General features: G+C 36.6%; 1 protein-coding gene across 4 annotated transcripts; it reads left to right on the top strand.

The window, feature by feature from the left end:
• The first annotated feature begins 1467 nt into the window (after positions 1-1467).
• LOC122300730 (alpha-mannosidase I MNS4) lies at positions 1468-21247 on the top strand. 4 transcript variants are annotated; one of them, XM_043111593.1, is made up of 17 exons: positions 1468-1803; positions 2432-2551; positions 2680-2772; positions 3210-3296; positions 5272-5362; positions 6060-6115; positions 6643-6715; positions 7660-7769; positions 8115-8165; positions 11006-11094; positions 11188-11269; positions 11367-11480; positions 12135-12214; positions 12844-12979; positions 18815-18885; positions 18997-19172; positions 20242-20515. In XM_043111593.1, the coding sequence occupies exons 1-17, from the start codon at positions 1672-1674 to the stop codon at positions 20319-20321; spliced, it is 1641 nt and encodes a 546-aa protein (XP_042967527.1). In that variant the 5' UTR covers positions 1468-1671; the 3' UTR covers positions 20322-20515. The 4 variants fall into 4 exon arrangements, with proteins under 4 accessions (XP_042967527.1, XP_042967526.1, XP_042967528.1 ...); XM_043111592.1 differs by having other exon boundaries at positions 1471-1803; positions 18997-19240; positions 20242-21247; XM_043111594.1 differs by having other exon boundaries at positions 1471-1803; positions 2645-2772; positions 18997-19240; positions 20242-21247.
• The last annotated feature ends 3131 nt before the right edge of the window (positions 21248-24378 follow it).

Here is a 24378-nt window from a genome sequence, read left to right as displayed (position 1 = left end):
TTTCATCTTATTATTATAAATTTTTCATATTTTCATATAAAATATAATAAATAATTCAACTTTTTCAAATTTCAAAACAATAATAATATTAAAATATAATACTTTAATATTTTATCTTAAAATTTAAAATTTTCATCTCGTTTATCAAATCGAACCTTGTCCTTTATTCTTTCCAGTAATATTCAAATTTAAAATTTACCCATTTTGATAAAAAATCATGATCAGAAAGTGATAACTCTGATTGCCTAGGCAAAAAATAAAAAATATAAATAAATAAATAAAAATAGTAGCTTATCTCTAAATTGGTGAACTTTTATCTAAGAGAAACTCTATGAAGCACGCCAGTCATTAAGCACAAATTGCATACCCTCCATGTCATTATATATGAAATGTCTATTTTACCTTCAATTAGGTTAAATCATTTTTACTTTCTTTCGTTGTCTCACTAGATTTCACTCTTATTTCTAATTCTTCATTTTTCTTCTCAATAGAAAGCATGCGATAGATTCATTGTATTTTATTATTATTATTATTTATTTTTTTGGAAGGAGCTACATTGTTTTCTGTGAGTGTTTGAAAGTTTATTTCCAGGTTGATGAGAATTCTATGACTTTCTGTAAAAAAAATTGTCTGAAAGAGATTTGACTACAAGCTCCAAAAAAATTCTCAAGACCAACTTCGGACATTTTTTAACCCATTTTATTAATAAAAACCAACATCAAACAAATGCTTCAAAGCTCATTCCAGAACCCTGTTAGTTTTGCATAAATACTAAAAGCAATTTGAAAAATACTATCCTAAAAAATAGCACAATCATATTTTCAGGTTTAACCTACCAATTCTGCCAATGCTTGACAATTCAATAACTTTAGGTGTATTTACCCATTATTTCACTATTTGAGGAACACATTGCACGCTTAAATCAATTCTATAAACAAATGATAGTTTTTAATACAAATTAAATTCAATCTGTAATGTTGACAAATTTTTGAATGTTTCCAACACTCATCTTCATTTACGTAAGAGTTTTTTTACGTACAAGTAAAGTCGCGTACTAATTTACGTATTAATACTGATTTTTTTATATTTAAAATTTAAATTAACATTATTTTTAATAAAATCTACTTTTTAACCAATCATAATAGATTTATATACGTATTAATGTACACTTATACTTTGTAATTAAATTTTTCATTTGCGTAATAGGCTTTCCAGTACTACAGGAGAATGGCAATGCGAATGAAAATGGACTCTCAAATCTCATGTGCGGGGGAGGGAAGGCGAATGAGAATGAAATTTTTTATTTTTGTTTTATTTTACAATTTTTTTTTTTACTTTAACTTAACTTATCCACGCGTTCAATTCGTTCACTAGGGCTTCCATTTAGCATAACTCTGTATCAAATACTCTTTGCATTAAGCCTACTGCCAATATTATTATATTATATAAAGATCAAAGTTGTTGTCATTTTGATAAGAAAGCGTCGTTAGGAATTAGGGGAAAATTGTTGTTTAAGAGTTAAATACTCCGATAGGCAAAAGTACATGGGGCACACTGCCGACGAGGGAAAGGTATAACATAACAAAGTGAAAGCGTGCAGCACTAAAGTCAGATGCCATTGTTTTCCGTTGTCTAAGACGGAGTGACACTCACAAACAAGTAGGCAGAAGAATGGAAGCTAAGAAACCAGTCTTTCAATTCCTATGGCTCTTCTTTTTCGTCTCAGCCTATCACAACGCTTTCATGCGCAGAGCTCTCGCAGAGGGCGTCACTCCTGAGGAAGCCAAACAGCTCCGAGACGAGGTAACCCTCTGTCTATCTCAGATCCAGCTCGGAAGCGGAATTAGGGTTTTTCTTTAAGGTTTTCATTGTCAGAATGCCATGTACACTTTGCCGTTTATGTTACTATGCTCATTTGATGGAACAGTCGGTTGATTTGTACTCGCGACGCAAATTTATCTTGAAGTATGTTTGGCCGCGGGAATTTACAAAACAGAATCCGATTCCAATGACCCATATTGGACTTCTAAATGAAGGGCCTTTGGACTCTGCAAACTGTCTATTCTTATGGTTACATGTACACTTTTCCATATGGGCTTGAATTTTCCTGGCAAAACTCATAACTGATTACGTGATATTAACGTAGAATGGTGTTGTTGATGATTTGCTGTAGGAGCAGAAAATGATATATTATTATTATATTTTTATAAATACTAGTTCCGAGGGCAAAAATAGCTCAAAATTTCATGTCCTGGATTGTTTTCCTTGTAAATTCTCCTCCATTACTTAACAGGAGTTTCGAGTTAATGTGAAAGATCCGAATATTTAAATTGTTCGTGCCATGCTTTTCTATTTGCATTTAATGGCAGTGTTAGTATGTGTTGTTTGATCTTTTTAAAGTGGGAAAGATACATTTCAATTTGCAATCCAGGTGAGTGGAATGTTCTATCACGCTTTTAATGGATACATGGATCATGCTTTTCCACTTGATGAACTAAGACCTTTATCATGTGGAGGAGAGGATACACTTGGCGGTTATGCCTTGACTTTGGTATGAGAATTTCTCCTTTCCAAGTTTTCTCTATATGCAAGTTGTTGTATGTCTCAACTGTTGTTGTGTTATGATCCCGAGGGTTACCCTCAGGATCATAGCACATTGCTGTCATGCAACTGTCACAGATTGACTCCTTAGACATGCTGGCTTTACTTGGTGACAAGGAACGCTTTGCTGCATCTGTCGAATGGATTGGTAAAAGCCTTCGGTTTGATATAGTGAGTAGTGCTCATTTTTTTTGTTGGTGAATTAATGTTTAAACTTATCTGCTGGGACTAGATTTTCGTTTAATGCAATATGGGGATGATGGATTCTAAATAACAGGGCTGTTTTTTTTCTCCCATTGAATAGTATCAAATTCTGAATTTCAGCTTTTATAAAGCTCCCAACATGCTGATTTGCTCTTTTGTAATCCTGGTTTTCATTTTGCTGTGTGGAATTGTTCTGGTTTCTTTCATTTTGTATATGCATTTATTTTACATTGTAATACTCTGTATCTTAATAACTGATATCATTCAGATTTTATTTTAGCATATTTTTTAAGCAATCAAAAGTTTGTTGAAGAACACTAAAGGCTTAGCTGATTTTTCTTTTAGCTAGAATTGCTTTGGTCACCTGCTGCATAACTTTGGATTTTCTTTATGGGTTTTTGCAGAATAAGACAGTGTCTGTGTTTGAGACTACCATTCGCGTTCTTGGAGGTTTACTCTCTGCTCATCTTATTGCAAGTGATTATGCTACGGTATTGGTTATGCATTTACCTTTACGAATTATTTTCATTACAATTTTATGAATTTTTATTTTTATTTTTATTTTTTTAAGTTAAAGCATGGGTTTTCCAGAAAAAGTATTGATGTGCTTTAGATCGATCTAAAAGGAATTATGCAACTCATGGGTAGTTTAATTAGCATGATATATAAGCTATATCAATATTTTTGCTTCTTTGATGGGAGGGTGGCCTCAAGGGAATAGTAAAATTCAATTGCTGAGGTTAGTTGGTCGAGAAAAGATTATGCAGTGCAGTTGTTAGCAACCATTTTGAAAAGGGTGATTTAACAACAAGAGAGTTATCTGCACTTGTTTTAGGTGGTAATAAAGTAGCTACACCTTTCCAGTAGGCTTATCCCTAGTGGTGCTTGTTATCCACTTATAAGTAGTTGGGGTATGCTTCCCCAGGTCTAAGGTTCAAATCCCCTAGGATGCAAACAAGCTCTAGAGGCTATCGGACTGGGAGATTTCTTTTTGAATTACCCAATATGCACTTGTGGGAAACTCATTTCCGAGGGCCTGTGCACCATTGGGATTAGTTGGCATGCTGTTCCCAGACACCTGTTGCCAATAGAAAAGAAAAGGCTGTCTGGTGCTTTTGATCTTTCTGGGTGTTTGCTTGATGTTGTGACTTGATTTTGTAATTACATCCATCGGGAAAAAATTGTATATTTATTAGTTTGTGTCAAAGTTATGCAGCAAATGTCCTTTACCTTGCTTTTAACGTCAAGAGACATATAGGGTAGATGTTTAGGTTCTCTTATAGCCATGGGTTTTGGCCTATCAGGTCTAGAATGAGTTGTGCCTTCTTTGGTAGTGGATCAACTAGCATGTTGGATAGTGTCTTATCAAAAAAAAGAAAAAAAGAAAAAGAAGAGCCATCAGTGTGCATGATTGTGGAAGGTGAAGATCTGCTCATTTGTTGTGGTATATTTGGAGTAAAAGAAATGACCGTAGTTTTGAAGTTTGTGGGGTGACCCTCCCAGCCCTCACTCCCCCCCCCTCCCCCCTTTTCCCAATCATTCAACAGGTGGGCGGTTTTGCTCAACCACCACCTGGATCCCTGCTGCCTCAACTAAATCTGCCTCAACCATGGTCATCCTAGCTGCCTCAAGGTGAAAATTCTTTCCCACCAGCCACGGTCATCCCAGATTTGCCTCAACCAATCCAAAAATCTCTTGGCCTCACCAACCACTAGGTCTTAAACAAGATGGTCGTGGGTCTCTTGGCCTCAACTAGATAGAGATCCATGGTTGTGGGTCTCTTGGCCACAACAAAAAAGAGAGACCCACAGATTGTTTACTTGGTACCTGCAGGGGTGGATGGCATAGGCCAGGCGTGCCAAGTATGGGAAACCCACCTAGCATCCCTAGTCCACAATAGCGTAGAGGTTTCTATTTCTATTTTTCATGTAGAATTTTCTATTTTTGTCTTTCATGAATTGCTGCGCTAATTATGTAGTTCTCTTATATTGACTACAGCTAAGAACTAGAAATGGATAAAATTAAATTATGAAAACTAGTCCCATTACATCAATGACTGAAGCATAAGACAATAGCGTGCTGAAAAATAACCTCTTGAACTCATCCAAGGAACACTTCCGATCTTTAAAAAAATACATTTAACATGAATTTTATATAAATAATGATACACTTACCACTCTTTCACCACGATTTTACCACTTTTTTTTTTTAATTTTTTAATTTTAAAAAAATTTTTCTTTTACTTAATGATTAAGCAAGTGACTATCACTAAAATTATATATTTTTTAAATTTTTTCTTAATGGCTAAGGATGTTAAAAAAATATTTAAAAAAATGATAAAAAAAGAAATACACTACAAGTGGTAAAGTAGTGGTGAGAGAGTGGTAAGTGTATCATTACCCATTTTATATTGTATACCACTATCTGAAGGTCTTTGTTGATTTCTTCTGTATTGTTTCTTTACAGGGCATGAAAATACCATCATATGACAACCAGTTACTTAACTTAGCAGAGGATTTGGCCCGGAGGTTATTACCTGCGTTTGACACTCCTACAGGTATAACTACTAGATGATTTTAACTGATTTTCCCAATTTATTGTAGTTTGAATTTAGCTACTTGTCTTGCATTTTTTATGACCTAAATTCTTTTATTGGTATTTATTTCTCAATCTTGTGACTTTTGGTTATTTGATGGTATATTTTTATCATTTTGTGGAATGCTAAATTTGTTTTTTGATCGGTAATCAAGAAGTTTTATTCATAATAATAGGCAAAGCCCAAGTACATAGGGAGTATACATGAGAAGTTTTATTCATTTTGTGGAATGCTAAATTAAGAATGTTTTCACCTAACATATAAGAACACAACTATTGGGAATGAAGGATTGCCATCTTTAGTATACCTTATACCTGTCTAGTTCTGATAGGCTGCTTGGATTGAAATTGGTAGGCCTTAAAGGAATGTTAATATAGGGTTTTAAATCTCAAGTAAAATTATTGAGGACCTTGTAAATTAGCAAACTGCTCATGAATGACTAGCTTTGTGAAACTTTAGCAGTTTGGCTCTGTGGCAAGCAATTTTGCTATATTCTCTCTTAAAGCAGTTGGGTAGCTATGACACTGTCTGCTGAACAATTATTGGACACTAACAACTTTGCTTTCAATTGTGGATGAAATACATGTTAGATGTAGGGGCATTGCAAATGTAATGGATCCATCATTTTATGACCATTTTCAGATATTTTGTGTTGCAGGAATCCCATTTGGATCTGTCAATCTTTTGCATGGAGTTGATGAACATGAAAGCAAGGTAAGGCCTTTCTGCATTTTCTCCTTCTTTTGTGCAAGCTTGTATTCGCTTGAGTTTTGCCGTGACTTTGTAGCGTGAAAGCAGCTAATAACATTGTAGAACTACACCTTTTTATTTGTTTTTACAAGTAATCAAAGAATTTAGCAGGAAACACAAATGTCAGGGCCCAAAGTACACAAGAATTATACAAGTGGAACATCTAAATTGTGAAAACAGCCGATTAATTTCCAGCTTGCTAATTGCTGTTGTACCTTAACCAATAGGGTATATGATTGCACATCTAACTGACAAGGACAATGAGCGAATATGCAAGTTTGAACTCTCGAATTTAAGAATAATTTTTTTTTTTGAAAAAGAGCAGGAAGTCACATGTCCAATAGTGACCCCCTCCCAACTTTATTAATCATCGAATTTGAGAATCATTAACCTCCTTCTAGGACATTCATTTGGTAACTGTACCATGTCTTTAATTCTCTGTTTTTTGCTATTTATGTAAAGCATTAAAAATTTAATTTTTGGCCTGTTAGATAACATCAACTGCTGGTGGCGGGACTTTGACGTTGGAATTTGGAGTGCTTAGTCGTTTGACGAATGATCCCAGTAAGTTTTACCTTTGTTGCAAGGGAAGACAAGATGCCAAGATACCAAATATTCACTAATGTTGGAAAAATACGGTTGTGAACCTCTTAATTGACGAAATATATGTGGGAGAATATATTTATGACATTGTCATGTTATGCAGAATATTACATATACTTATTGTACCATGGTAGCATTCATTTTGGCATTTACTTCTTTTTTAATAACCTAGTTATAAAAAAGGGCACCTAGAATATAGCCTTCTTATTTTATACTTCATAGCACGGTTAATTAATAGATTACCGATCAAAAAAAGAAAAAAAAAAATAATAGGTAAGGCTAGATGCTACCTCCATGTTGACCTGAAGAATATGTTTAGGATCATTGTTCAAGCTTCCGTTTTCTTCTTCTTTGCTCTTTTTTGTTTTTAAATCCTTGATCTCTCCCAAGTTAGACGTTTATTAGAATAAAAAAATATGTTCTTTACTGAATGAGGAAACAGTTGAGCTATGTTCGACTGAGACGAGTTTGCTGACCCCTTGATCTTGAGCAGAAGGTACCTAGAGGTTATCTGTTCAGTCAGATAAAAAGAAACACCAACAGACTTATAACAATGTTGTCCAGTCGTTTAATTCTTCAATCTCCTGGTCTTTGTGCTACTTCTACTAGATTCTTTGTAAGTTGTTGAGTGACTTTATAAATGATGGCTCTATGCATTTGTCGAGACATTAGTCTTTCTTATACACTTTTTATTGCATAGGAGGTTATAGAAGTACCGGTTTTATCCTCTTCATTTCTGGCTTGATAGACTAGGTTCTGAACATAGGGTCTTGGATACCACTGTATTTCCCTCCTTGCCTCCCTTCTATTTTGTTGTCATTAATATCATTATTTTCCATTTCTTTTTCCTTTCTTTTCTGTGGGGGACGCATGTTGAAATATTGCTCAACTTCATGAACATGCAGTTTTTGAACAAGTTACCAAAAATGCAGTTCATGGACTTTGGGCACGGCGTTCAAAACTAAATTTAGTTGGTGCCCATATCAATGTTTTTACAGGTGAATGGACACAGAAGGTAACACTCTATTTAACGTGATTTCTCTATGAGTGCCATTCTACTATGAGTTTCTGTAGTGTCTAATGTCTAATGCTCTCTCTCTCTCTCTCACACACACACACACACACACACACACACACACACACAAAACATCATATTGCCAATATTAGTTTTTTTTTTGTATAAGTGAACAAAAATAAACTTTACGTTGTGTCTCAATCTTTCACTTTTACATATCTGGTCCTCAGGGTCAACCAGCTTACAAATTCCACATAAATTAAAATTCCATTTACTTTGGGGAGACCCAAATTTTCCTCCCACTTATTTTGTCACCAAGGAAAATGATGTATGCTGCCTTTTCAGGATGCTGGAATAGGAACTAGTATTGACTCTTTCTACGAGTATCTCCTAAAGGTTAGTAGCATGAATTGAAATGCTGAAACTTGCTTCAGCTCTATAACATCCTTTTTGTTATTTGGAAAGAGCTTGGTTCTCTCCATTGATGCATGATGCCTTCTTTATGTCATTAGACAAAATTGTATTGATATAAATCAGTGAGGTAAGGGTGCTGGATATTATATATTTCTATTGCAACTTTTTTTTATAAGATTACATTTCATTTAAAACAATGGGCAATATCTGAGTAGATAGGGTGTATGCAAGGTATATGCAGCAATCTCTAATTATACCTGGTGCAAAGAATGCTCTAACTATGTAGGAGCAATAGAAACAAGGTAATCATGAAGATCTAGGCCATTAAAATTAACTGCACTGGCCCAAGTACAAAGAGTTCTAATAAAGAAAGCTTTAAGTTTTTCCATTGATCTCTCTTTGTCCTCGAATGTCCGTTCATTGCGCTCCTGCCATAAACACCACATGATGCAAATGGGAATCATCTTCCATATAGCCTTTATCTGTTGATTGCCTCTTAGATCTGTCCAACTGGTCAATACCGCCACTACTGTATCAGACATGACCCAACCCAAGTCTAGTATGCCGAGAACCTCATTCCATGACCCTTGGGCTACCTCACAATGTAGTAGAAGATGGTCCATAAATTCTCCCCTAGTCCTATGCATACAACACCAATTTGTGATGATTACTCTTCGTTTTTTTAAATTATCAGTTGTGAGGATCTTACCCAAGGAAGCGGTCCACACAAAAAACACTGCTTTGGGAGGCGCCTTATGTCTCCAAAGCCTTTTCCATGGGAACTGAACAGGAGACTCTTATGGGAGGGACTTGTAAAACGAGCGAATCGAGAACAAGCCTTTACCTGTAGGTATCCACCATAATAAATCATCATGCTGGTTGCTCGGTTTTGTTGCGTACAAAAGGTTGAAAAAGGCTTCATTTCCCAATCTTGTGCTACCTGACTAAAATGGATGTTCCACTGGATTTGTCTCCAAAGCCTTTTCCATGGGAACTGAACAGGAGACTCTTGTGGGAGGGACTTGTAAAACGAGCGAATCGAGAACAAGCCTTTACCTGTAGATATCCACCACAATAAATCATCATGCTGGTTGCTCGGTTTTGTTGCGTACAAAAGGTTGAAAAAGGCTTCATTTCCCAATCTTGTGCTGCCTGACTAAAATGGATGTTCCACTGGATTTGTTCCCCCACTATCGCAATGACTTCTGCCACTGAAGCATCTTTGGCACTTGCAACCCTGAAGAATGAAGGAAATAAATCCTTTAGGGCACAATTACCACACCAAGTATCATACCAGAATTTGATCTTGGTCCCATCTCCTAGACGGAGCCTTGTGTGATGAGAAAAGACCTCCCATCCTCTTCTTATATGTTTCCACAACCCCACTCCATATGGCCCTCACTTCATTAGTACACCATCCCCCCCATGAGCCCCCATATTTGTTCTCAATCATTAACTTCCATAGGGCTTCTGGTTCTTTATGGTATCTCCACAAAGTAAAGCCCAATTAAAAATTTTCAAATTTTTAATGCCCAAACCACTAGTAGAGAGTGGACTACATACATTTTCCCACCTCACTAGATGAAATTTGAACTCCTTGCCTATTCCACCCAACAGAAAATCCCATTGAAGTTTCTCTTTACAAAGCGCCATGCTTGCTGGGATAGGGAACATGGATAAAAAATATGTCGGTAGGTTTGATAATGTACTCTTTATTAGGGTAATCCTACCACCTTTTGACAGGTATATTATCTTCCTTCCTACTGATCGACGCTCTACTTTTTCTATCACTGTGTCCCATAATGCAGCCGCTCTTGAGGCGGCCCCTAACGGAAGACCAAGGTATGTCATAGGAAGTGCGGCAATCTTGCAACTCAGCAACTGTCTTATTCTCTGAACACCTCCAATAGGTACCATCTCTGATTTGTCTAAGTTCACTTTCAAATTGGAAGCTACTTCAAAACAAAGTAGGAGGGCCTTCAATACACGGACTTGGTTATATTCCATTAGCAACCAGGGCTGAGGTCATTTTGCTCAATGCCTCCATCACAATAACAAAGAGTAGTGGGAGTTAGTGCTTGTGTTATTGAAGATATATATGTTTATTTTACTAGAAAGTATTTTGGAGTTGTGATAAATTGATGGTGGGCGGTTCATTAGAGAATTTGTAAATTGGTATCCTTCCAAACAGCGAGGAAATCAAGCAGTGAGATGTCTTGTAACTCTTTTGTTTCAGCACTCTTGAAAAGTGTGTATAGTGAGTTAACAGGATGGCTTTTAGGTAGAAGAGCCATAGTTTGAAGCCTTATTGATATCTAATATGATAGTTGGCAAAAAGATAAATTAACCCTTGTTTTATTATTGTTGTTAGGCCTTTGTTTTGCCTTCTTTGAGGAATCCGTTTACTCCACTTGCAATTTTACCGCTTTCCTTTCAAGTTTAATTTATGTTCTTCTACTGACAAAATGGAATTGAGTAGAGAATTGAAGTGGAAGAAGACGATGAGGCTTTAAATTTCATTGCTAGTCTTATTTTCTTATCACCTGTACATAGGATTTGTTTATTTCTACAGTAAACATTAGAAGGCTTCCAAGGTGTATACCTTGCGATTAGTTAAATGAAGTCAGTATTTTAACTGGTCACAGCCTTCTTATGAACTAATATGAGCTCTGTATGCTGACACATATGATTTGTCATTAATCTTTCTAAAAGCTTGTTTTGGATGAATTTGGGTTGTTACATTTCTTTTCAGTTTTTTGTTAACCTCTCTCTTTTCTTTTTGATAAGTCTTTTCTTGTTAATCTTTCTTGACAATGTTTCAGGCTTATGTATTGTTTGGAGATGAAGAGTATCTGTTCATTTTCCAAGAAGCTTATAGAGCTGCTATGCAGTATCTTTACAATGATCCTTGGTAAATTTTATCATTATCCTTTTTCTTTCAATCTTGTTATTGGATTCAGCTTTACTGGCCTTGGTTTTTTATTTTATTTTTGTGCCTGTGCAGGTATGTTGAAGTAAATATGGATTCTGCTGCAATCGTCTGGCCATTGTTTAACAGTTTGCAGGCATTCTGGCCTGGCCTTCAGGTTTTTGGTCTATTTTTATTCTATCTTCGACGTGATTTGTTGGTGAACTAGATTATTGGAAGTTTTCTGATTATATGTATATTACTCATGCTGGAAGGTGTTAGCTGGGGACATCGATCCTGCAGTTCAAACACATACTGCCTTCTTTAGTGTCTGGAAAAGATATGGTTTCACTCCTGAGGGTTTTAATCTTGCTACACTCAGTGTTCAGGTATATTAATCATAACTATCCGAACCCCCCTAGGCAATTGCTATTTGAACTGATGTTGCTTGTAGGGCATTTTACTAGAAGTGTGGTGGTGTCTTAGTTAAGGATCTGACATATGTGCGTACATGATCCATATGCCATTTGGTGAACTAGATTGCCATCTTGGAATTTCTGCATTTCCAGTTTGCTTTATTAGTTTTAGACTTACAGCACGTACACCACTGAATATCTAGGTTATGTTCTTATTTCTTTTAGAGGTAGTCTAGGTTATGTTAATGAAAGGTAGAACTTTAGAATGCTTTAGCATACGTCCACCAGCCAAATGTTATTCAGGTAGAATGAACTTGAATGTGTTTGAGCCATCTCAGAGTGTAATAAAGTGACATGTTAAAAATTTTAAGCATTTCTTAGATGCCGTTTGGCTGATGACTTTAAGTCCGCAGTTATAGTTCACTTGCGTTCATGTTTTTTCTCTTTACAAACAAAAAAAAAAATGGTGACTTCTTTGTCAGTATAGGATATATATCAATAGATGATATATTTGCTTATATAATGGCAAAGCTTAAGACGTTTTTTAAGTTTTGCTTTATAGAATTAGCTTGATAATGTTGTTAAGTATAGTGATTGTGTAGAATTTTCTGTACATTTCCTTCTCAGCATGGGCAAAAAAGTTACCCACTGCGTCCGGAGTTAATAGAGAGCACGTATTGGCTCTACAAAGCTACCAGAGATCCCAGGTCTGCTCTGATCCATTTATTTGTTGTTATCTTTAATCTTCTCAATTCAACTCAATCAAGCCTTAATCCTGCTTAAATTGGGATTGGCTTATAGTTGCTCTCCAATTAATCGGGGTTGGCCACATGTATTGCAGTTTCGAAATGAATCCGTTGAAGTAACTAGGTTGTACACTGGCCATCAGCCTATTGTGACCCTCCTTTCTCCTTTCTTGGTGCATTGCCTTAAATTGCTCACGCATGGACATCATAATAAGAGTACAACTTTTAATGATTTATTTGTTAGGAAAGACTTCTGGAACCTGCAATTTTTAAGACCCATATCTTCAGAAGCAATTTTTGAGTGTTACATATTGCTACATTATGGTTGAATTCTTGATCTGTGGTGGGCCTGCTTCAAACTCTTAAATTTGTGATGAGCCTCCATGGCCCTGCCATGTACTTCTCCCAAAACCATGGTGCATAATGCTATACTCTTTGTTCTATTTATGTATTTTCCCCTATAGAAATAAAAGCCATGTAGAGTACTGGGAAATTAGTGTTTCTGGTTAAGTCTGCTATTGTTAATATCCATATGTGCACTACCTTGACTTATTTGCAACTGAGACCCTTTTTAAGGTTTTTCTTTGTAGATATCTTGATGCTGGTCGGGACATGGTTTCCAGCTTGCAGTATGGGGCTCGATGCCCTTGTGGATACTGTCATATATCAGATGTAGAGTCTCACACACAGGAAGATCACATGGAGAGCTTTTTCTTAGCTGAGACTGTAAGTACCGGTTTTTCATGAGTTTTGTTTTTGACAATCATCTGTCTTCAAAAGATCTTAATTGCCAAGTGGATCTGGTAGCACTTTCTCCTCTAGGCTTAATTACCTCCAAGGGATGTTCTTGCCCTCTAGATGAGATTAGGGGAACCCTGAAAGAATATTTATCAGATCTAGATTATATATATGAAAAATGTGAAGAGTCTATTGATGGAACTCTATCATGGGTGGTTTTGGGCCCCCTTTTCTGCAACAGAAAAAAAGGGAGCAGATTTGACTCGGCACGACCTAATGATATTAAGATTCCAGCTAAACAATGAGTAAGGAAGAGCTAGTCTTTGTACATATGGTAGTTAGTCCTGTTTAGCAAAGAAGCTTACCGGACAATGGCTTTAACTTGGGCACGTTGGAGTGTGTTGGTGCATCCTGAGTCCTGACCTAACCCAGTCATTAAGAGCTAAACACCTCATTTAAACCAAAATTGATTCATAATTGGCTTCCCTTTGCCAAACCTAAGTGCTTATTTCTCAACCTTCGTTTTGAATGTTGTTTTTGAACTTGAATGGTGGTGGTCCTTCAGTTTCTTTTAGACTATCTTATACAGGCAGGGATGATTTAGAGAAGATAACTTTAATGGAGGAAATCTCTTGGAGACAGAAATCCCGGGTCCTTTGGCTGAAGGAAGGTGACAAGTGCACGGAATTTTTTCACCATATGGCGAACTTTCATCGTAGAAATAATGCAATTGAGGTACTTCATGATGGTGAAAACATCATTTCAGATCAAGAGGTCATTAAGGATCACACTGTCAATTTTTATGAGAAGTTGTTTAGCGAAGAATATTCATGGAGACCTAAGCTTGATGGACTATTTTGTTGACTCCATTGATCAGGCAAGTGCAGAATGGTTGGAGAGAGCTTTTGAAGAGGATGAATTTCTCGATGTGGTGAGAGGAATGGCAAGGGATAAGGCTCCAGGTCCAGATGGTTTTTCAATGGCTTTTTTTCAATCTTGTTAGGATATAGTGCGGGAGGATATTATGAAGGTTTTTTGTGAATTTTATTCATTTATGAAACTTGAGAAAAGTTTCAATGCTACATTTATAGCACTTATTCCCAAAAAGTTAGGGGCTATGAAGATGTGTGATTTTCATCCTATTAGTTTGGTGAATGGGGTCTACAAGATAATCTCTAAGATGTTAGCTAATCGTATGAGTGGGGTGTTGGGAAATATTATATTGAATCTCAAAATGCCTTTGTAAGAGGGAGACAAATCCTTGACTTGGTTCCAGTTGCTAATGAATATGGAGTTCTGATTAAATTGGACATGGAAAAAGTATATGACCATGTTAGTTGGGATTTTCTCTTGTATTTGCTTGGGAGATATGGTTTTGGAGAGAAATGGTGTATGTGGATCAAACATTGCATTTCGACATCAAGATTTTCCATTTTGGTGAATGGCACTCCGGTTGGGTTTTTTAAAGTTCACATGGTTTGAGAGAGATCCGCTATCTCCTTTTCTTTTTGTCCTTATCATGTATGCATTGAGTAAAATGTTAGAAGCGCTAGTTGAAGGTAGGTACTTGTCAGGTTTTGAGGTTGGTAATGAGGATCGGAATAGTATGCAATTATCTCATCTATTTTTTGACGATGATACTTTGATTTTCAGCGAGCCCAATCTAGAACATATTCGATGTTTGAGAGCATTGTTGTTGTGTTTTGAAGCTGTCTCGGGTCTCAGGATTAACCTAAACATATCTGAAATTGATCCGGTGGGTGTTGGTAATATTTCTGTTTTGACTAATATTTTGGAGGGTAAGATTGCTTCATTGCCGCTGAAGTATCTTGGTCTTCCCTATGACTTACTTGGGATTTCCTTTAGGGAGTGCCTCGAGGGCGCCCTCGATCTGGGATTCAGTGATCGAAAAAATAAAGCGGAGATTGGCGGGGTGGAAGAGAATGTATTTGTAGAAAGGTGGAAGGATTACATTGATAAAGAGTACACTCTCTAACCTACCTACTTATTTATGATCTTTCTTCCCAACACCAGCAAGTGTGGCAGCTCGTATCGAGAAGCTCCAATGTGATTTCTTGTGGGGGGGTTCAGGAGAGGAGTTCAAGTTTCACTTGGTTTAGTGGAAGCAGGTTTGTTGTCCTATTTCTAAGGGAGGTTTAGGGGTTAGAAATCTAAGGGTTTTCAATCGTGCATTATTAGGAAAATAGCTATGGAGATTTGCTAGGGAACACGACTCTCTATGGAAATTGGTGATTGAGAAGAAATATGGTGATTTATGGGGGAAGTGGTGTACTAGAGAAGTAAGGGGGGCTTATGAAGTGGGGTTATGGAAACATATAAGAAGAGGATGGGGGGTTTTTAATCGTCATGTCAAGCTTTGTTTGGGTACGGGATCAAGGATCAAATTCTGGAGAGATGTTTAGTGTGGTAGCAGGGCTCTGAAAGACTTGTATCCTCTTCTTTTCTAGATGGCGAGTGACAAGGACTGCATCCTTATCGGGGGGGTCAAATTATTTGGAATATTAATTTTAGTAGGGTAGCACAAGATTGGGAATTAAGCAACTTCGCAGACTTCTACAGCCTCATATATTCCATAAGACCAAATATGCAGCAAGAGGATGTTCTGTGGTGGGCTCTAGCAGGCAAAGGTAATTTTTCAGTTCGTTCTTTCTATAAGGCCCTTGCCCAAGAGCCCAATTCTCTGTGTGCTTGGAGAAAAATCTGGAGACATAAGGCACCTCCCAAAGTTTCATTCTTTGTATGGACTGCATCCCTGGGAAAGATACTTACCATAGATAATTTGAGGAAAAGGAGGATCATTATTGCAGACTGGTGTTGCATGTGCAGAAGAGAGGTAGAGTCGGTAGACCACCTCCTTTTGCATTGTGATACAACAAGGGCTCTCTAGGATGAGGTATCTTGCGACTAGATATGGCTTGGGTGATGCCTAAAAATGTAGTGGCGGTGTTGGCTACCTGATCAAACATAAGGGGCAGACAACCAATTAAAGCTATCTGGAAGATGATTCCCCTATGCATTATGTGGTGCGTGTGGCAGGAGCGAAATGAGTAGACTTTCGAAGACTAGGAAAGATTGTTGGAAGAGCTTAAACTTTTATTTTTTAGAACTCTTTGTAACTGGGCTATTGCTGTGGATTTTAATGGCATGGCCCTTCATGACTTTCTTGCCTCTAATGTGCCTACCTAGTTAGGGTATTAGAGTTGTAATACTGGTTTTTCCATTGATCAATATAATTTGTTTATTTATCCAAAAAAAAAAAAGTATCTTGGTCTTCCCTTGGGGGCTCCTCACAAATATGTTTTGATTTGGGATGGGGTTATTGAGAAGATTGAGAGAAGGTTGGCTGGTTGGAAAAAGTTAAATTTGTCTAAAGGGGGAAGAATTACTTTGATAAAGAGTATGTTGTCTAATCTTCCAATGTATTTTCTTTCACTTTTCCCTTTGCTGGTTGCTAGTAGAATTGAGAAAATTTATCGTAATTTCTTGTGGGGAGGAAATTTATCGTAGTTTCATTTGGTTAGTTGGAATAAGGTGTTTCAACTGGTTTCTTGTGGACAGGGGTGGGCAAAATTTCAGAATTCCGAATTCCGACAAGGCTCTGACTCCGACGGAGTCGGAATCGGTGTTACTCCGACTCCTTAGTCGGAGTCCGAAGTCCATATTGGCTCCGACCTCCGACTCCGAATTCTGACACTTAGACTTAATATATTTAATGTTGTGACATGAGTAACAAGTAGTTGAGTGGTCTAATGGTGCGATGCAGTGTTAGTTGAACGAACTGACCCGCGTTCGAGCCTCCCCATGGACGAGATGGTGTATTTTGCCAAGTTTTTTTAAAAACCCTCAAAAGTTCAAAACGACGTCGTGGGGGGCTCTATATATTTATCTCTTCAGCCTTCAGGAATCAGATCAAAAACCCTACGCTCCGTACGTCGTTTCTCACCTCTTCCATCTTCTCCTCAGAACCGAAAGCCTCTCTTTTCTCTCTTGCCATTGTTTCTCACTTCCTCATTCGTTTTCTCACAAATTCCTCCTTCGTTTTCTCACAAGTTCCCTTAGTCAACTAAAATCTTCACTTCAGTTTTGAATATGCTCGAGTTCCACTATACATGGGTTAGGGTTTCATCCCTAACCTCTTCTCGCTGCTTCTCACCATCAGTAGCTCCCTCTTCTCCACCGCATTAAGGGGCTTCCATGGTGGACTTGTTACATATGTTCTTTGTTGGGATTGTGGAATGTTTTTGTTGGGATTTTCATCTATTCTGTTTTTTTTTTTTTTGTTCTTTCATTCAACTCCGATTAGAGCTCCGATCCTCTACTCCGACTCCAACAACTCCGATCGAAGTCGGAATCTACTCTGATTCGAAGTCGGAGTCGGAGTCGGAGTCGGAGCCCAACTTCGTCTCCGACTTTGGTCGGAGTCGGAGGTCGGAGTTGGGCTTTCCGACTCCGACGGAGTCGGAGCCCAGCCCTACTTGTGGATGATTAGGGGTGAGAAATTTGAGGTTGTTTAATAAAGCACTCCTTGGAAAATGGCTTTGGAGATTTCATGAAGAGAGAGATGCTCACCCTTGGGATTAGTTGGGATGTTGTTCTTGGACACCTGGTCCCAATAAAAAAAATATATGAAGAAAGAGATGTTTTATGGAAGAATGTTGTTGTTGTTAACTATGGGAGTGAATAGGAAAGGTTGGGGGGAGTTTTCTAAACATGAATATATCTTCTTACTTTTCTCAAAAAAAAAAAAAAGAAGTTTTCTAAACATATTAAATTTAAGGTGGGGGAAGGGAAGAGTATTCTCTTTTGTCATGACATTTGGTGTGGGGAATCTGCTCTTAAATCAGATTTTCCATCTCTTTAGAGGATTACAAGGGATCAAAATGTTGCTGAGTCAGATTATCTTTAACGTACAGATAATAATATTCTATGGAATGTTGACTTTATTTGAGATGTAAATGACTAGGTAGTGAATGTTGTTTCAGATTTTCTGGGAAGAATTTATAACTCTGAAGTGTTGTAGGGTAGAGAGGACAGGCTATTGTGGGATCATGCAGGAAATTTCAGGTTTTCAATCAGTTCTTTTTATAAGGTGTTTAATTGTCATTCTGGCTGTGATTTCCCCAGGAAAAGCATCTGGAGGATGATAGTACCTTCTAAGGTGGCATTCTTTAGTTGGGTGGTTGCTCTAGGGAAAGTATTGACCACGGATAACCTTAGAAAATGTGGTTGGTGTATAGCTGATTGGTGTGTCATGTGCAAGAAGGATGGTGAATCTGTAAATCATCTTTTTTTACGTTGTGAGGTGGCACAGTCTTTGTGGAATGAGGTTCTTGTTCGGACAGGGTTATATTGGGTGATGCCTAAGGAAGTTGTGGATCTCCTTGCATGTTGGCATGGTTTTGATTCCTTTGTATTTAATGTGGTGTATATGGCTGGAAAGGAATGGAAGATGTTTTGAAGATCTTCGTTATTTTTTCTTTTCTACTTTGAGTTTGTGGGCTAGGACCTTTGTAAGGATTGATGATAATGTACTGAATCTGTTTCTGTTGTAGCTTCTTGCTTTCTAGTGCGTAGTAGGTATTTCCTTTGTATACTTCTTGTGTACTTGGGCTGTGCCTATTCTTGGTAATGAAGTTCTTATTAACTATCAAAAAAAAAAAAAAAAAAATCTTATACAGGCAGGGAACCATTTATTTGATATTCTATGTTTTGCTAATGTATGACATGTGGCATCAGTTTATATTCTTATCTCATTTCATTTTTATTTACATTGCATGTTGTTAATGACTTGAACATAATTAGGTTAAATACTTGTGGCTTCTTTTCGATTTGGCTGTTGGTCCAGATAACCTTGTTGAAAACGGGCCATACAAGTAAGTGCTTTTGTGCTTTCGACAGATTATCTTTAGGCGATGGAATTTATGATACTAAGTTACTTCTATAAATTTTATTTCTTCCTTGAACTGAAAATATACCATTTACAGGTATGTATTTAGCACTGAAGGCCACCTACTGCCTGCAACCCCTCAGATATCCCTAGTGCGGGAACATTGTTCATATGTTGGGGCTTTCTGTAGAAGTGTGGGTTATAAAGAAGATTCTCATGCATCAGAAATCGCAACTGATCTTCTAGAAGCTAATGGCAGTAGATTTCATGAAGGTCAGGCTCACACTGGACTTCCTTTATATTCCACTTTTGAGTCAACCCCTACAGCAGGGTTGATTAAGGTCAGTGGTTTGTTTTAAACCTTTTAGAATACCTTGTTGGGTATTGCTTCAATGCTAAATGCCCTGCTCTACTTTTTTATTTTTATTGTTCGAAATTGTAGTTTAAGAGTACAGTTGCTGTTTATACTTATCAAAAAAAGAATATTAGTTGCTGAATGAAAAAAAGATGCTATCCTGATCCATGGTTGCTTTGAATGTCATTTGTCCTGGAAACACCACATACATTAGTTATTACCGACGTTAGAGAAAACCTAAAAAGTTAAAAATCTGGTTTCCTTGTAAACCTATAAAAGAAAATTCAGGTCTCCATGCATTATCTACTTATAAAAAAGAAAAAGAAAAAGAGAATTAAATTTCTCACTCCTAAACCACCTTCTACAACCGGCGAATGCACCTTGGACCATTTCACGAGATGGAATTTATGTTATACCCCATAACTCCCCATTAAAGAAAATCTTCTTGTTACTTCTCAAGTCAATTGGCACTCCAACAGGTAGTAGAAGAAGAGACATAATAGGTAGGCAAGTTGGATAGCATGCCCTTGATCAATGTATTTCTACCACCTTTGACAAGTACAGGGACTGCCAACCAGCCAATTGACTGTTAAAAGGGTTGGCTGTTAAAAGGGCCATCCCAAATAGGATTGGCTGTTAAAAGGGTGTTCCTAAGAGAAGACCAAGGCAAGTCATGTGTAAGGTATAAATCCTACAGCCATGGATATGCTGCCAAACTAGCTACATTCTCAGCATTACCTCCCGGAAGACCCAAGGGAACACTCCACTCGTGCCTTTTGTCCATGTTTAAAACAGAAGAAACGTGAGTAATTTAGAAAACAGTTTAGTGCTTGACCAAACCTCGAAGTAAAGCAATAATTGAATGAATTGTACTGGGTCAAAACTAGCGTGCATAAGCCATATTCAAACACTCAACTTCACATATACTAGCTGGATTGTCTACCTTATCAGTGTTAACCATTAAAAATTACATTGTCCTTCCTGCAGGGATTTTGCCCAGGACTATCTCATGGGCAGAAGTTTGGGATATCATACATTACTTCAGTCGATATGGCTTACCAGCATGAGCATGCATCCGATGGAAAACCAACTACTCTGCAGAGCCGTTCAGTAGCGGTTGTCCAAAACCAAAGTTCTGATGACTCACTTCCTGAAAATGATTGTGACAATTTGCACGAATCCAGCGAGGAAGGATCAGAGAGTAAGGTACCTCTGCCATCTCAGGTATGAGTAAGGCCTTTAGGACGGTAATGCAACTCGGGGAAATCAAAAGCTAATTAGTTGGAAGCAGCCTCTGAATGATCAGGATTCGGCCTTCCACATTCCCTGCCTTCTATCTATTCTTGCCATAAGATGGGCTGAATGCTAAGATGGATCCAACGTGATACATTTTTGTGGGGCTGCATGGAAGACTAGAAAATTTGTGGTTCTCTTTGACTGTGTGTAGATTATGATCATAGGTTTGAGTGATTCGGCATCTATTGATAGAGTGAGCATAGAGCTTGAGGATAGAAATGTGAACTGGAAGTTCTGTCTGATCATTATTTCTGGTTTCGCTGCCCAGGCAGGGGAGAAAAGTTGCAATTAGCCAGCTGTTAGGCCCTTGTAACTTGGCACAATGGAGCCGAATTTTGTACATTCTTTTTCTTTATGGTGCGTTTCAAGGATTTGATTATGGAGCGGGTTCTCATCAGCCTCGGTGCGAGTTGGAATGGCGTATTTGTAAGAACACATTTTAAAAGTAGCTAGAAAACTATAGATTATTTACAGAATCACTGATGGGCATAAAGCCTGACATCTACTCATGCATCCCCTACTTTGATATTGTCTGGAAAAGGGCTGTTTCATATAAAAAGTTAGTCGCAAACACGAAATTATTTAACTGAGAATGAGATAATTTCCATCTGTTTCAATTTGATATCTATATGGGATTTTTCATATTTCTGTACTCTGAAATGATTGAGATTTGAGAATTCGATTCCATTGTTTCAAACAGTCTTTCTTCCTACTCCCTTATTCTATTGTGTATCCATTCTTCCTGAGATCATTTAGATTGCATAACAGTGAAGCCTCTTGCTTGCTGTAAAAAAGTTATAAAATAGATTGTTTTTATCTTTCAAATAAATGCAAGGGTTATAAGAATATTCAAAAGTCATGGTACCGAAATAATTAGCAAATCTACCAAGATGTCCCGTCCCTCTCATGCAGGTGGGCTGACACAAACAGTTGTCTACCGTACACAGTCGTTGATGAAAGAGATCCTCCAGCAATCCATCCATCATGTGGATCTGAGATCTCCTTCCAATATGTAACTATTGCTTTCGAATTTTCTTACAGAAAAATTATTGCTTTCATATTCAATATATATTAATAGAGATTTAACATTTCCCACTTGGAAATTAAAATAACTGTCATTTTAGCATTTATCGTAATTAATATGTCCATTTTGAATTTCAAAGTGATAAATATTATTGAATTTAACGAGGTTCCCACCATTGATTTTGAAAAGCAATAGTTTGGAATTTAAATATAGATTATCCAAATAAATATAAAGCAATCTAGAGGATAGCAATTATCACCTCTTAATACGAAAAAAATCTATTCATCATTCATTTTCTCATCATTTTTATAATGTGATATTAAATAATTAGAGACTATTTATTATATTTTAATTACTTATCCAAAATATTATTTTCCAGGTTTCCCTATTATCTTTATTTTAATTTTTCCCTTGACAATCATTGGAAGTGCATGAATATTTTAATGGTATTTTTTTACCAAGGATAATTTACATTTCAATGTCTTTATAAATAATTGGACTAAATACTCTAATAATTAGATTTAAATGTTTCCAAAATTATATATATGTAATTGAAAAGCAAAAGCTGATAATTTGTCTCTCTCCCAAGACTCAACTAAAATTAAAGAAGAGAGAGTAGGGTGGGTTGGCCCCTCTTTCCTTCAATTTAGTAGAAAAGATTTTAAAACCTTATCTCATGGGTAGTTGTGGTTATTTCTTTCTTACACCAAACCATGCAGTTTATATTTTGTTACTTTGGTGAAAGAAATAACAAAATAAATTTCAGAAGAACTTCATCTCACTAGATCTCTCTTCCATATCTCTTTCCCATTAACATGCATTAGCTCTTGTATTTGACACACGAATGTATAACACTGAGCTCTAGTTTCTTGTTTTTTGTTTTGATTTTTTTTTCTAATATGCATGGCTCCTTTGTCGTGAAGCATTTATCAAGGAAAAATATAAACTCGTTACGATTAATATTGGCATTGAATTGGGGTAGCTCCACCAAATATAAAGGACGGAGAGACTACACCGAGAGCTGCTGCTAGCTATCATTCACATGATAAAAGCAGCTGCCATTTATTCACTTCAAAGCCTTTTGAAATGAGTTCAAAGGGAAAATCTGGTGTACTTCTCGGTTTTTGCTTTATTAACAAGAAGAAGATCAACTCCGGTGCAGGCACCCCAGGGATCAGTGGTGGAGAGTTCAGGAATACAGGGAGTGATTATGGAAGGAATCATGAGTACTATGGAGATTATGGTTGGGATCGAAATGTTAGGTTTCCGAAGATGGTGGAGGACCGAACCCAGAAGAACTTGACGAAAGAGAAGAACAAGAACAAGAAGAAAAAGAAGATCAGCTCCTAGCCAATCCAAGAACTGAGAAAAAAGAAAAAGAAAAAAAAGGTATGCAATGTTGCCACTCAAGAGGAACAAAGAGTTGATAATCTTTGGTAAAAAGTAAGATTATTTATTAAAAAAAATGATATATTTATAATATTTCTTTCTTTTTCATTGAAATGTTGTTATTTTTGTATTTTTTATTTATATAATGTTGCACGTGCATGTTCTTCCTCTGTGTGCTTGCGGGCATAGCCTCCTGTTTATTCGATCCGTTCCATTTTAACAGTATTTTATGAGAAAATGTAGAAGATTGATTCAATCATTCCCGGAAAGCAGCATTTTTTTTTTAATTACTGTAGTTCAGAGGCCTTGTATTTGAGTTAAAAAAAGACTTTATATATGGTCGATCTCAATACGATCAGAAAGGGAATTGACTCCAATATCATAAGGATTTTGGTTGAGATGAATATTATTCCGTGCATATTTCGGATTGCGGTGGTTAATATAACTTTTACTTTTTAAGAATTTTAGTTGTACATCAATTTAAGTAATAAATTGTAATATTAAAAAGTTATTTACTGTTTAATAATCATATATCTAAAATACTTTTAAACATGATACATTAGTTTAGAAACAATATAAAAAATTAACTTTTGAAGTAGAAATGACATAAGAAGTCATTTGAGATAGGGTCATGCTTGTAATAAGATAAAAGGACACCAATAATTATCTAAAAGTTGTATAGATATTCTTGCTCATTTACAATTTTTTTTATTTAAAATTTGAAACTAGGTTCCATATAGTTTGGAAAAGCACATTTGTTTTCATGAAACATACTTTTATAGATTAAAAAGTACTTTAATATATAACAACTTAATTTTATCGACTATTTAAGTACATTTTACTAGTCCTAACTCAATCCTAAACAGACCATCAATCTAGCTTATCAGGGATGTTTGAGTTCAATAGCAATAATAAATTGTACTGATCTAGATTTTTCAGGTTAAAAATATGAAAACTGTTATAAAACTATCGAAAAGAGAGAGAGAGAGATAGAACTCAGAGAAGTTATGAAACTTATGAATTTCTTAAAGAATTCAACGATATATATAGGCGTACAAAGGGAACTATGCCAGTTACTATGCAGTACTATGCATATGTACTATGCCAGTTACTATGCAGTACTATGCTGGCACTATACATTGTGGCCATTTACTATGCCAGTTACTATGCAGTACTATACTGGCACTATGCACACTGTGCGATGTCGGCCATTTACTATGCCAGTTACTATGCAGTACTATGCTGGCACTATGCACTGTGCATTTGACTTCTAGCTCAAGGTGGTCATACAATTTTACAATATTATTTTACAACACTCCCCCTTTGGATGACCACATATAATGAATATGCCTCGTTAAAACCTTGCCAAGGAAAAACCCTGTGGGAAAAAACCAATGGCGAAGGAAAAAAAGTAC

The sequence above is a fragment of the Carya illinoinensis genome, chromosome 2 (assembly GCF_018687715.1).
Source record: "Carya illinoinensis cultivar Pawnee chromosome 2, C.illinoinensisPawnee_v1, whole genome shotgun sequence".
Taxonomy (NCBI): Eukaryota; Viridiplantae; Streptophyta; class Magnoliopsida; order Fagales; family Juglandaceae; genus Carya; species Carya illinoinensis.
This window is presented reverse-complemented; position numbering and strand designations above follow the sequence as displayed.

Coding starts and splice junctions, on each gene's coding strand:
- LOC122300730 (XM_043111592.1), top strand. CDS start 1,672: ATGGAAGCTAAGAAACCAGTCTTTCAATTCCTATGGCTCTTCTTTTTC. Junction 3,297..5,271: donor TTGCAAGTGATTATGCTACG/GTATTGGTTATG, acceptor GTTTCTTTACAG/GGCATGAAAATACCATCATA. Junction 11,095..11,187: donor TATCTTTACAATGATCCTTG/GTAAATTTTATC, acceptor GTGCCTGTGCAG/GTATGTTGAAGTAAATATGG.